Genomic DNA, 14,228 nt, shown 5'->3' on the forward strand with positions numbered 1-14,228 from the left:
AAATTCATTACTCTTTGAGGACTGACAAGAGATGTTTGCTGCATAAGAAGTCTTTACAGTATATCAAGACAGGAGTGGTGGGACACGAAATGTGAGATATAATGAAAAAGATATTCCTTCACATTTCAATCTGCGCATTGTACATCCCTTATCCTCACAACACATTCCTTTCCTTGATCTTTCAAATTGGCTGTGAAAAGGTTTGCTATTCTGTAAATTCCTATCTGTATGGAAGTTCAAGCTCCATCTTTTCCCCCAAAATGTCCATGGCCACAGATATATGAGCGATAATCAGTGTCACTAGGCATTCTACTCACAGCGCTTCACTCAAAAAGCTATAGCCCCAAGCAGTACAGCGCCTCTAAGCTCACCTGCATGTACTGAGCAAGGAAACAGGGGAGGATGCAAAGAAGAAGATTAAAGAAGCAAGCAAAAGTAAGGAGAGGAAAAGTAAAAAATAGAAAGGATGAGAGAATAATAAAAAGAAACTACATGGAAAGAGATAGATTTGTGAGATAGAGAGTGAAAATGAGAAACAGAGTAAGGGAGAAAGATAGAGAGAAAATCAGTTAAGCCCTCTGATCTTAAGAAATTAGTGCGCTAGACAATAGTGTTTAACCTGGTGCAACAAAATATATCTGCACACCTAGTTCAAGTTACAACCTTTCATTATGTCCTTTGAGTCTCTGAAAGACCAAATTCATACTGTACGTATTTGGTTGCAAACCAACCCGAAGACAATCTGGCACCTTTGCAACTTGAGCTTGAGAAACCAGGTCAAAAATACATGGAGATAACATGGAGAATTAAGTCATCTAGATTCCAGTCCTCCTGAAGTTACACATTGTTCAGTGTTTTGCACCTTTAATGGATTGAACAGGCTTTTCATTAAAAATGCAAAATCACATCTATGGAGCTACCAACAGACTTGAACGTCTCACAAGGTATCAGTTTCTACGCTACTCCTGACACTTTCCCTGCTCTCACTTCAAAGGTGTCCATCATGTTTGTTGCTTAACAGGCCTGGGCAATGTGGCTGAAACGTGTCACAATAAAATGATTCATATCAGCTGATATAGATAATTATTAATAATATTTTAACAACCTAACAACCAAAGTGGCCAATAGATGAAATAAACAATAAATAAAGTTACCAGGCAGGTACATAGTTTTCATGACTGATTGTAACATCAGTAACTCTGTTTAAGACACAAAAGCTGTGGTAGATAATAAATGAGTAGTGGTGGCAATAGATATTGTGGTGGTGTTTGAATGATATTATCTGCATACCTAACTTAAAAAAACAGCAGTTTAGAGAACACTTGCTACGTTAACAACTGCCTTCACATCCACTCTCATTACCAACATTCATTCTCACTCCAAGATTAATTAAATCTTCATGTTGTAGATCATGTCGGTGCATAGGCTACTGTTAAAATTTTGTATTTGTGTGTCACTCGTTGCCAGTGAGAGAGAGCACTTTAGGTTTTTTCATGCATCCAAAGTTTGTATACTGTATGAACTCTTATGAACTTTCCTGCTGATTTGAATGCAGTGTCTTTGAATAAAACCGGTATCAATATTCATTACTATTGATTAACTGTTTATCACGATACATATCCCAATTGTTTTATCGCCCAGGCCTATAGTTAATGTGTACTTTACAAAACTGTGCAAAAATTACATATGGGACTGAATTTGTAGTTCTGTTGTTTGTTTCTCCCCCATTCTTAAATGTTCTACCTAAAAATGTTTTTAAAAAAATGAATGCAAAATACATCACAGATAATAGCAGTTGCTAATGGTTGAGTGGGACAAGGGTCTACATACGAGAGGAACCCACTCCATGTTTCCACACTGGGGTCATAGTATGTGCACTGAAGGTGACTAAGTGATTCTCTGCGGCCAGAGAGCCTCCAGCATGCTGAACAGTTCCCGTGGAGGGATGTAGAGCCCCTCCGTCCAGTCACTGAGTTCCGGGGCCCAGCTGCCAGTCCTGTCTTCCCCTGCCAGAGCCCAGCTGAGTAAGGGCTGAAGGAGGGCTGACAGGCCTGGCTAGACCGGCGGTATCGTCCATAAAGGCCATATGATGTCCTGGTGTGGTACACAGCATCAGCTGGTAACAGGTGAGAGGAGTTGCGACGCAGGCAGCGAGGTGCACGAATCAGGGGTCGAGGCTGGATGCCCTCTGCTGCTGTAGCCTCAAGGCCATGCAAAAGTTCCCAGTCCCTCCACGAAGTGCTCTCTGTTTGCCTGTCCAGGCAGGTGTCTGCCTCTTCCTCAAAGTCACTGCTGCTGCCACCTAGAGATTCAAAGCCAGAGGCTGAAGAGGCATCATCCTCCAATCCTTCCTCCGTCTCTGCCTCATCCACTGACTGGATGGCCTCCTTCTCTTCACTCATCTGCACCAGACTGGCCAGAAGCATGGAGGGCCCTAATAGGTGGGTGTCAATGGTGCGTAGCTTAGCAGCACGCCGGCGGCGCACAGAGAAGCGTGGGGTGAGGCAGGTGGTGGTGGTAGTGCTGGAGCGCCTGCGGGCCATATGCTGCCTCCGTAACATCTTCCCACCAGAGGCCTGGGGTGGAGAGGGCCTGTGGTGGCCCATAATAGCCCCACGCCCCGGAAGGCCCAAGCTTGACCTACGGCGGTGAGTCAAGCCAGCGCTGGCCAAACCCACACTTGAGCGCCGGCGGGCTTTACTGGCAGGCACGGCAACACTGGGCCTGTGACACCGGCATGGATCCAACTTCCGGCGGAAGTGCCGTCGGAAAAACATGTCCATGCTGACAGCCACAGGGTGGAAAGATTTATGTGGATTTCACTTTTCCTCAGAAGTAGCTGTGGGTGCAAAGATGTCCATCAGCATAATTTAGCAATCAAAAGGCTCTAACTTTGATGAGGATAGTGCTTCTCTTTTGATCTCATGAACACAACATTGTGTAACCGTAGAGGCTGAATGGCACCTCACGGGAACAAGGCAAAAATAAGAACCTTTTGGCATTAAGTGGAGATTAAGGTCATAGTACTACTACTACTACTACTACTACTACTACTACTACTTCAACTGGACTAGAATTACCCACCAAATGTGACTGTATGCCACTGTATGGCAAAGACCACATGAATGGGAGTACAGCTGAACAAACAATTAATTTAATCCACCACCTCTTGGTCCACCTCTCGTCTAAGTGAGCATAAGTGAACATACCAAAAGTGCAGGCCTGTGAGGTTAATCCAAATGTAAAGTAAGTGTCCTAGTGAAAGTGCTGCCAATATCTACACTAGGTACATTAACACATAATCCATGTGTAGCATGTCTTTGCATCTTTGCTCTTCTCAATAAGATGAAAGGTCTTTACTTGAATGCATGATTATAATATAATGTGCAATTAGAAGATGTTTTCTGACTGAATATTATGAGGATTTCTGTGTGGGTGAACCATATTTTCATACACAGTGAAAGCAAATGAGTCTATGTCAGTTTTACACTTTACCACATCTGCAGAAACAGCTACTCTGACATTTCTACAGCTAAGCTAAGAAAGGTCATATAAGCCACAAACAAATGCAGGTCTATTTATACCACGTTTATGAGAAACGTGAAGTGTAGAAGTACTTCTTTAAACGCATATAAGCCAAAGTGTGCATACAATTTCAGTGTGCTCGCTCTGGATACAAATTAAAAGAGGGCCTGCTCTCTGCACAAAATAAAAAAATAGCCATGCACATACAGAAAAACTGAGCGATGTGGAAAAATTGTAGTTGAGGGGCGTACACTGCTTCCTTTGTGGTCTGGGCACCGTTTGCTTTGGACTGCGATTTAGTCACCCCAAAAACACAAGGTTTTTCAATGAGACATTAAAGGAAATAGACAACAATGGTCTAGTCAGAGAAAGGTTGGTTACATAACTGCAGATTAAGTACAGGGGGGAAAATGGCAATATTAAGCCATGGTTACCCTTAAATCAGAAAGAATTCTATTATTAGAAATGACAGAGAGAGAGAGAGAGAGAGAGAGAAAGAAAGAGATGGAGGAAGAGAGAGAGAGAGAAAGAGAGAGAGAGAGAGAGAGAGAGAGAGAGAGAGAGAGAGAGAGAGAGAGAGAGAGAGAGAGAGAGAGAGAGAAAGAGATGGAGAATTTGAACCCAGGTCATATCCCGATCTCACCCCATCAATCTCTCTCCCACTCACTTCTTGTCAATCTTCACTGTCCTATCCAAATAAAGGCAAAAATGCCCAAAAATATACTTTAAAAAAGTGGAGAGTACACCAAAATTGCCTTTCACTACACATGAAATTCAACAAATGACAAGGAAAGGGAGATAACTGGTAAACAAATTTACTGGCCAAAATACTGAACACAGTGATGGTGATTTGGCAATAAACTGAAGTGTAATTGTTGGCTGCAACTAGTGGAAACACTATGAGGAAGTACCAATTCCTCATTCACCCAGTCCTTCAAGTATACGTTATACAAATATAGAGGGGGAAAAAATGTCACCCACCATTAACATACAGACAGACACACAAAATAATGGTACTGCACGTCATCCTTTCACAGAGAGAGAGACAGAGAGAGAGAGAGAGAGACAGACAGAGAGAGAGACTGTGTCCAGAGAGACAGACAGACAGACAGACACACACACACACACACACACACACACACACTTCAAGGACTTCAGTAAGAAGCGAACCTGCCATGATGTCTTTGATCTTCATAATTACTTAGTCTGTTCTGAGCACAATGTAGAAATAATGAAATATGGTCAGCAAGCAGTAGACGAAGGTGGGGGAACAAGAGAAGGAGAAGAGAACAAGCAGGACTAGGCCTCTGAATAATAATAGTGTACGATGAGAGGCTACTTTTGCACAGACCTATGAATTAGTTAACATAATATCTGTATCAGCTACAACAGTAAAAGGCCACGGATCAGAGACAGAAAGGGAGATTAACAGAGAGAGAGAGAGAGAGAGAGAGAGAGAGAGAGAGAGAGAGAGAGAGAGAGAGAGAGAGAGAGAGAGAGAGAGAGAGAATGAGAGTTTACAGTCTGTAATCAGGTTTTACAGTCATCGCTATCTTGGCGGTAACCTTCAGAAATATTATCCTTAAATCCCAGTATGAATTTCATGACCAAACAAATAATATATATTATTTTTAGATGACAATAAGCTTATTTAAGATCAACCTATTTTTCCAATCGTCTACTAAGAAATCACACCAAAATAACAGAACTGATGAAACTAAGGACAGGACAAATGTCTGCCTAAATCATCGACCGTAAAAGATATGGACACAGCCATCCTGTAGACTTCGAACGAGAGAAGTGAGGCCAATTTGAACCCATTTCCTGTAGGTCGACTTCGGTTTGACTTATTTTAAGTTGTCTTATTAAGATAAAAACACTGGCAGACAAATGTGCTTGTTTTTATGACAAATTTCCTTGTTTTCAGGATGAGACTCTAAGTCAGACTCTTCTTGTCAGTCTACAGCTTCGTTGCCATTGATAAATTGATATTTTGAGAAGCAGCGGTCATTGAAACTTTCTTTCTCAACAGTGCATTTTAAATTATGAATCTACACACCTCAAGCACGTTTTGACTCTTTATAAACAATCCTCAAAGCAAAAGTGAAATTTTATTAAGTCAATTCTTTGTTAGGCTATGTGATGTAGGCCTATTCAGTTCACCGTGCTTACGTTTTCAAAGACCCACCATGTTGTGTGGGCCCTTGTCTGAATGCAAAACATGAGGTTATTTCCATCTCATTTGGTCAGTAATAGTTATGCTATGCGGTTATGTCAGAGGGGATTCTTTCTGAAAATGTAGGGCCTCCACAAACTAAAACATGGTGACAAAATACAGACAGAATGACTGGAAAGAATCCTCCCTTGTCCAGCCAGATGTTTCAAATGTAAATAATTCTTCAGACAGTGTTTACCCACACACTACTTGACATTCTGTTGGAAGGCTGCAATAGAGGCATATATTGCCCTTCAAATGTTTGCCAAAGAATGAAGGGTAAAGGATTTAGAGACAATTAAACAGAATGCTTGGCTGTTGCTGCCAAGCCATCACAAAAGTATCACCAAAAGGGAGAACCACAACACTGACTGAAGGCTATGACTTGGTTGAGCTACCTCTTATTTAGTAAAATGAGGGTCAGGGGTTAAAGGAGATTAGAAGGGTCTGATGGGAGACTAGCATGGCAATGCACTATTTATAGAGGCCAGTTCTGTTTATGGCAATCTTCTTTGCCATCCGTGGCTGCCTCCGGGCTTCTCGCTGCACTGCTCATCATGGATCAAAGTCAAAGTGAGACCATGCTGCCCAACACAGGATGAAAAATAATAACTGCCTCAAGCCCAGGAAACCCACCTGGCAAGTCATCACTGTGGCAACAGGAAGGTAAGCTTGATGACTGAGGCCTTACTGTCGGTGGTGACGATAGCAGTTCAGCCAGTCTAGAACCAAGAATTTGAAGGAAGAGTTGGGGTTATAGATGCTGAAGACGTGATGAGTCATAATAGTGGCTGAGAGATAAGGTAATTTTAAAATATTTTGCTATTGTTGCTATTGTGATCACTTCTTCCAAGAACCCACAATTTGACATTCCATGCATTTCAGTTCAAATTTGTGATGAATGGAAAATTAAAAAATGTCTATCTAAAGTAACTAAATCTAAGGTATGTTTTATTTAATTGGAGATAGCATAGACACTGATGACATCAAAGTCTACACAACATTTAAAGGAACACGCCAACATTTTGAGAAATTGGCTTATTCACTGTCTCCCCCAGAGTTAGTAGATAAGATGATACGTACTGTACCCTTCTCGTGTGTGTAGTAACTCAGTCTGAAGCACCCACCGTTAGCATAATTTATTGAGCATCCAACTAGCCTATAGCTACAGTAGAGGTCGACCAATATGGGTTTTTCTAAGGCCGATGCCGATACCGATCTTTACAACTCCGGGTCAGCCGATGGCCAATTTTTTTTTGCCGATATTTGGTCGTTTTTCTCTTCTATTTGCAGGATAAAATATAACACTAATAATAACTCAAGTTGTGTCTTAGAAAAAATTACACTTATGATCTCTTTCTCCAGTTGGAAATGTTATAGTATCTTCATCTTCAAGTCATTCTATAGCCTAGGCATTGGACCATAGACATTACAGTCTAATAGCCTATATATATATTTTTTTTTTTGGGGTGGGGCGGGGTGCACTACTGATGAGTGCTTTATTGTAAGGGTAAGGCTATTTGCACCCCTGGCACAATTAGCAGTGTATGCTATTCGTACCCTGTTTCAATTAGAAGTTAATTCTATTCGTACCCTGGTGCACACAGCAATGTGTCCTATTAGTACCCCGTCTGGTACAAATATCAGTGAATGCTATTCGTACCCCGGTGCACACAGCAATGTGTTCTAGTAATACCCCGTCTGGTACAAATATCAGTGTATGCTATTTGCACCCCCGTGATTTATTCTGGCATATTGATCACACAATGTAATAATAATAATAAAAAACAAGAAACATGTTTTTTTGTTGTTACGTAACAGGGTGTTAATAGTTCAGTTGTGTAATAGACACTCTGAATAAGGCATGCTGTTTGCATTAATGTATAGTTAGAAGTGGATGCTATGTGTACCCTGGTGTATTATGGTACTGTATGCTATTTACACCCTGGTGCATGAAATAGCTAATTATTGCAATCAAAACTTCCGTTTGAGAACCGATTTCTTGTTCAAATTGCGCGCCTTCTCTCCAGACATGTTGGTACACATGCACACTCACTCTGCCAAAACGCATCACACGGGAATCGAACCCCACTCTCCCACATGTTAACCCATGTCTGTGACAACTGCACTATCCTCTTCCACAAGTAAATGGTGTTTGCGGGTAAACTTATAGTTTATAGGCCTGAACATCATATTCATGAAATTTCTGTTAACTAACAAACTGACGGTTGTATGTGTTCACTGAACCAAGAGTATGAAAATAAAACACAACTTTTCAATCTAAAACTTAATCTGAACAGATATTAGTGCCGAAACCTTTCAGAATTCTTCACTTTCTGCTGACGAAAAAACGAATGCCCGCCATGTTTTTTTGCACGTGAGCAACGTCTTTTTGTTGTTATGTCACAGGTGTGAATAGCTCAGCTGTGTGGCCAAGGCTATTCGTAGGCCTACCAGGGGTGTAAATAGACACTCCGTTATAGTTATGCTATTGTCTCCTATGTGCCATTATGTAATTTACAGTAAGTTCATTTCAATACCCTGCTGGTTGCACAACATAGTTCTACACATCTGGCCCAAATCATCATAAATTATTTACAAGCTTATCAATACGGTCTATAATAATTTAACCCAACGGGTGATTGTTTTGGTAGGCTACCCTAGGCTACAGCTGGTTTTAGGATCGCTATCAATATCCAAAGTAGTTGATGGTTGTATTCGCATTTCCTTTCTCTATGAACAGAAACATTGCATAGCTAACCAATTAAATATTTAGGACTTTGAAAGATAAGAATTTCAGGTGTTTTCTCACAGGAACAATATTGTTGTAGCCGACTCTTCCAAAAGTTCTGGGTCTGCTGGTAATTTAATTAACACAAGGGGCAGTGTGCGTTTTGTCCGATGCCGATAAATCTAAAAAATGACTAGCAATAGCACCGTAAAAAATGTCTACCTATAGCACCCAAAAATGACAAAAGAAATCCAACATTTTCCCATTTAGATGTTGTGACTTGTATAGTTACAACATATATACTACAAATAGGCGATTTTCTAAGCATATACAAACTTGGAACTATATTCTCATTCAGGAACAGCACTGCTACTTGGGCGGAGTGATTTGCACACAGCTCCTGAAAAGCTGCAGCAGCAGTGCTTTGCCTGATATGCATGTAGTTCCAAGCATGTATATGCTTAGAAAATTGCTGTGATGCATTTTACATTGAAATTTGTACACATTGTAATTATATTAGTCACAACCAGTGTTCTAAATTAACACCCGCTAACCTGCCAAATGCGGGTTAAAATTAATTTTGGTGGGTGTTAATGAAAACTTACTAGCCAGTTTGGCCGGTGATGCATGATGCATTACATGCATGATACATAAGGCTCTTTTCTCGGTCATTTATTACCCTGGCAGTACTTCCTACTGTATATTTCCCATGAACACTGTGCTGTAATGCTACATGATGACGTTTCATACGCCCATTGGCTGCGTGCAGTTTGCAGTGAAACCAGCGCGAGAGACCATGGAAATGAACCGAGCGTCTACTAAAAACACAAGGAAGAAGAAGAACGAACGGAGCCAGAGCAGGGAGCATAGACAAAGAGGGTTAATTTTTTAAAATACATAACACGTTACAAAATATTAACGCAATTAATTGCGTTAACACATTGTGTTTAGCCTACCTATTTCCTTTGTGGGGGGCTGATGTCATGTAACTGAATCCGCAAGATTGTTTTTTTTATTGTCTATGGAGTTAGCTGAAGATGGAGAGGAACGTGAGGAGTTTGTAGGCGAAAGGTTTCAGTTTAAAAAAGCTGCCTGATCAGTGCTGCCGCTTCCACCACATGCATTACACACTGGGCGCAGGGCACCAAGAGACAGAGGAGGGACCAACATTTAGCCAATAAATAGTAGCTTTACTGCAAACTGTTTTTCACTCGTTAGAGAAAGTTTACAATGTCAACATGAACCAACAGCATGTTACATAAAGATGATACATTGCACACGAGAGGGAGAGACGAGTGGCAGGTTCCAGCTGGCTTGTCATTGTTGATGATAATTGAAACATTTCCCAAAATGTTGGCGTGTTCCTTTAAAGGAGAATTCCGGTGTGATATTGACCTAAAGTGTATTGAAACACGATACCGAGTGTGAACGTATGTCTCATAGCCCATCTCGGCTTGTCCCCTGCACTCCAAAATCTGGCGCTAGTTAGCCGATGCTACCAACAGCTTTGTCAATAGTGGTGCTTCGGCATCGGGCTAGCCATGCAAATAAATCACTGTTTTACACCCATTTACGAGGCTCAATGTATCTCCACACTTCATTGGTAGACTTCCGAGGGGCCCTGACATTTAAAACGAGATATTGAGAACTTTGAAAAGCACTGGTAGTTTACTTACAAGACGATTTATACAGACAGTATCTTCACAGAGTTTAGCGTTTGCAGCCATCTTGAATTTAGTCACGATAAGTCAGATTTAATGAGTATGAATGAACAGGTATGATAAAGGGATCAGATTCAAAAATAATTCAGTGGAAATGTATGGATTCCAGTTGCTGCTACTGGAAGAAACTGGAATCCATGCATTTCCACTGAATTATTTTTGTAATCTGATCTAAAAAAATCGTGAATCTAAAAAGCTGTTGGTAGCATCGGCTATTGAAAAGTTGGCCAGAGATTTTTTGGAGTGCAGGGGACAAGCCGAGATGGGCTATGAGACATACGTTCACACTCGGTATCATGTTTCAATACACTTTAGGTCAATATCACACCGGAATTCTCCTTTAATACAGAAGAGTTGAATAATAACATCTTCACACTCAGATCACTTCACACTCAGCAATAGGAACAAGAACTAATTCAGGCGGAAAGAAATTCAGGTCAGTGACCCTGACTTTATGTACATTTATTTAAGTATTGCTGTTCACTATCTACAAGCTAGTGCACTCAGCAGATGATGTATCACTATCCACTGAATCAGTGATGACAAAGTTACCCCAGCAGTGTCTCAGTCTAATATGACCTCCATCTCCACAGAGAGTTCAAACTGGTAAGTCTGTGTTACATCTTGTGTCCCGTGGGGTGATTTGTAGAGCATGGGAATGGAGAAGTCAGCAAAAGAGCGCTAGTGTATGCAAACTGTAAACATAGGCTACATTACACTGAGAGCCCAGAGTAGAAACCCCATTCATACATTAAAAGACAATTTAAAGTTCAGGAAACAAGTGTCTACTCGAGAAATTATGATGTAACAGAGACTTGTGTCATGTGTCACTTTGTTTTTGCTAGGGTGTTGTGGAGCTTGTTGCGTACATAAAAAAAAAATTAAATGGCACAAACATTGTTGCATGTTGCATACATGGAGTTCTGAGTTGTTTTGAGTGTTGCTGTAGTCACGGTGTGTGTCTGTTTACTTTTCTTTCGTGGTGAGATGTTATGTTAATGTCCAAGTTGTACAAAAACTAGATGACGTTCTATTCTGCAATGTGTCGCTAGTGCTGCACTAGCGTAGGCTACAGTGTACACCTCCATGACATCTGACGGCTTTGTGTCCACCCCTACCCCCCACCAAATGTTTTTTTGTTGAGAGCTGACGGGTTATGTGATGTATTGAAAACTTGCTGATCATTGATATAGTTTAACAGTATAACATAATGTAACTAATGTCAGTTATTAGGCCTACAGGCACCCACATTCATCTACGACGAACATATACACTAGATGTTTTAGATAGATAGATAGATAGATAGATAGATAGATACTTTATTGATCCCCAGGGGAAATTCAAGCCCACAGCTGTACATCACTAAATACAATGTTGCACCATTGCACAGTATAGGCGATGGAACATGAACATCTGGAAGGCTAGTGTTGTGATTTGTCAATGCAAGGTGTGTGGATCATTTTCTATTCTAATTCTAAAGTTTAACTAATAGTTTAACTATTTATAGCATCACCTAATTGCAACCCTCTTCTGTGTCCTCACAAAACGTGTAGGTGCAGGAAGTCACGTTTATGTTTATGTTTATATTCAAATTCATTAGCAGACTCTTTTGTCCAAAATAACATTGCGGTACTTTATGTATGCCCTATTCATATTTTAACCAAAAAATGAACGAAACACACCAGAGAGGTAGCTCACCCCTCCTGTCAGTATTCCTAGAGAAACTTCATGCAGTGTGTCATTTCTGTGTGGAGGACAGGCTGCTCCCACTTTGTCTGTTTCCAGTTTTCGGAACCTGGGCTGCCTGCGTTTTTTTACAGTGTACCTCACAGAATGGACAGCTAGTGGATCATGAGTAAATGATTGCTGAATGTGACAAAAAATGTTTGACCTTAAAATCGCATATGATCGGTGACTGCACCTTTACACGGTACCTTCATATCAGCTAAAAAATAAATGGCCTACTTGACTTAAAAAATGCAAATCTAAAAATAATTGAAAATATGTTTCATGTGCTCAATCAGCTCAATCTTTTGATTGTCCTTAACAACTGTTACTCTAGAGTATCTCGAGAAAAGCTATATTGCTTTGGTTTCTCAGTATTTCTGTTTAATCGGGCCATCAATGATGCCCTAGCCCCCTAAACATAATTATCATGTGAAGTGCCTGTATAAATTATAAATGTATGGATATTATTAAAAAAAAGTAAGTCACTCAACTATAAATCTGGCAGCTTGCATACAAAACTGGGACTTTAGTCTCATTTGAGTACGGCCTTTAAAGTATATCGAAAATGAATGCCTTTAGTGTATTTATAATACCAGTGGTGAGTCCTATGGATAAAACAAGACAGGTAATTTAAGATGGGCTTCATTTGTGGAAAAAGCATTTATTATAAGTCAAGTAAATATTTACATGTTAAGTGAACAGCAGACTTTGGAATTAAATAGACTTGGTGAAAGACAATGAGTTGGGTTGCCTTTCTGTTCTGTAAACATTTCCTAGTTCCAAGTATACATTCACCTAGCATAAACTCTTGCTCCCACTGGTCTCAAAATAAAGGTCAGGCTGAGCACTTAAGTAGGATCTTAAGTAGGTTTGATGACACAGCCATGGCTTTGCTTTGACCCTAAATCTCCTTACTGAGAGATGAAACCAAAAGGGAGGTATCAAAGTGTGATTTTGATCAAGGAGGTGTTGCAGATTTCCCCTGCACAAATTAGGGAATAGCAATGCAAGAACAGCATAATTCCAAGGCATTTCACTTACTTCAAATACTTTGTAAAATGACAAAAGCTTTGTTTTCATACAAAATACCATCCTTAAAGTTAAACTTGTACAGACTTTCTTTTAGTCCTGAATTGTGTACACAAATCTTATAACCTTTTAGGTGTTCAGAGTTAATTATCAATATCAAACAAAAACGAAGGTAATCTAGGATGACTGTATCTTACTATCCACTGTTCTGGAGACAGATTCCAAACCTGAGAATTCCTTCTGACTATATGCAGTGATGTGGTTGGAACCTGAACAGGGATCAGTGGTTAAGGGCAGATTTTTCCAATGCAACCAGGCAGGGTTAATGACGTTGATTACTTTCCCTGGATTGCTGCCCTGTTTTCCAGAGCTTGTATATGTGACTGCCAGTAAATAACAGGGAGCATGTCCATTTCCCATTAGACGCCTATTTAGACCTCACAGACCTGCTTGGTATATCATATCTGACTCTATATAGTCATTTTATGTTGGATGTGAAAAAGTATGGCAACAGTTTATCACAGAACTTATAGTTTCAGTTTCACTAGGTAAACAAAAATTAAAGTTCCCTCAGTGAAGAAAACGGTTAAAAAAAAGTTACATATTTCTGTAACACTTTCTATGAATCATAGTATCCATAAAGCATTATGAACAAATATGGAGTTGCAAAGTGTTCACCTGGCTTATAATGATTGAGATAAATCTATACTATAGTCATGAGTAAAGTATTACAATGTTACTGCATAAGCCCCTACAGCTTGAACTCTCATAATGCATTATAAAGCTTATTTTACTTCTGTAATTCAATCATTTCTAGTATGGGGACTAATATGAAGTGTATTCACTGAGAGAATGAAAGTATTTCAGTTGAAAGCCAACCCTCTTACATTTCAGTCAATTTTGACTTAAAGCTGCGGTTGGCAAGTCTGACAGATTGAGGGGACTTTGCCAAAACTATCATTGCCCCTTACCCACTACCACGAGCACCCTCTCATCGAGTTCGTGCTCGTCAGTGCGCACCAGACTGCGATTGACAGTCAGATCTCATACAGCCCTGCTTTGATTGGACCAGAAGAACCGGGAGCTGTGGATTTTTGCAAAACAAATAACAGGCTCTAGGTGGAGGTAGAAGTGCGTTTTTTTTTTCTAAAACCCGCTGATTTATGTTGTTCTGTCGGAGCATAGTGTCGGTTTCAGTGAATATGATCAAAAAAATCTTGCCAACTGCAGCTTTTAGTCACAACTTCAAAATTTGGTATGCCACAAATATACACTTTGT

At 40.2% G+C, this 14,228-nt stretch overlaps 1 protein-coding gene across 5 annotated transcripts in view; it reads right to left on the reverse strand.

The window, feature by feature from the left end:
- The window catches only part of dgkza (diacylglycerol kinase, zeta a), a 128,622-nt gene that overhangs the window by 66,991 nt on the left and 47,403 nt on the right, over positions 1–14,228 (reverse strand). For 3 of the 5 annotated variants that reach the window (XM_048262635.1, XM_048262634.1, XM_048262633.1), the window contains exon 2: positions 1,831–2,839. The exons of the other annotated variants lie outside the window; for them this stretch is intronic. In XM_048262635.1, coding sequence (XP_048118592.1) covers positions 1,831–2,783 — 953 coding nt within the window. In that variant the 5' untranslated portion in view covers positions 2,784–2,839. The remainder of the gene's footprint in view (positions 1–1,830; positions 2,840–14,228) is intronic. 5 annotated transcript variants of the gene reach the window in all.

This window comes from Alosa alosa, chromosome 14, assembly GCF_017589495.1.
Source record: "Alosa alosa isolate M-15738 ecotype Scorff River chromosome 14, AALO_Geno_1.1, whole genome shotgun sequence".
NCBI classification, from domain to species: domain Eukaryota; kingdom Metazoa; phylum Chordata; class Actinopteri; order Clupeiformes; family Clupeidae; genus Alosa; species Alosa alosa.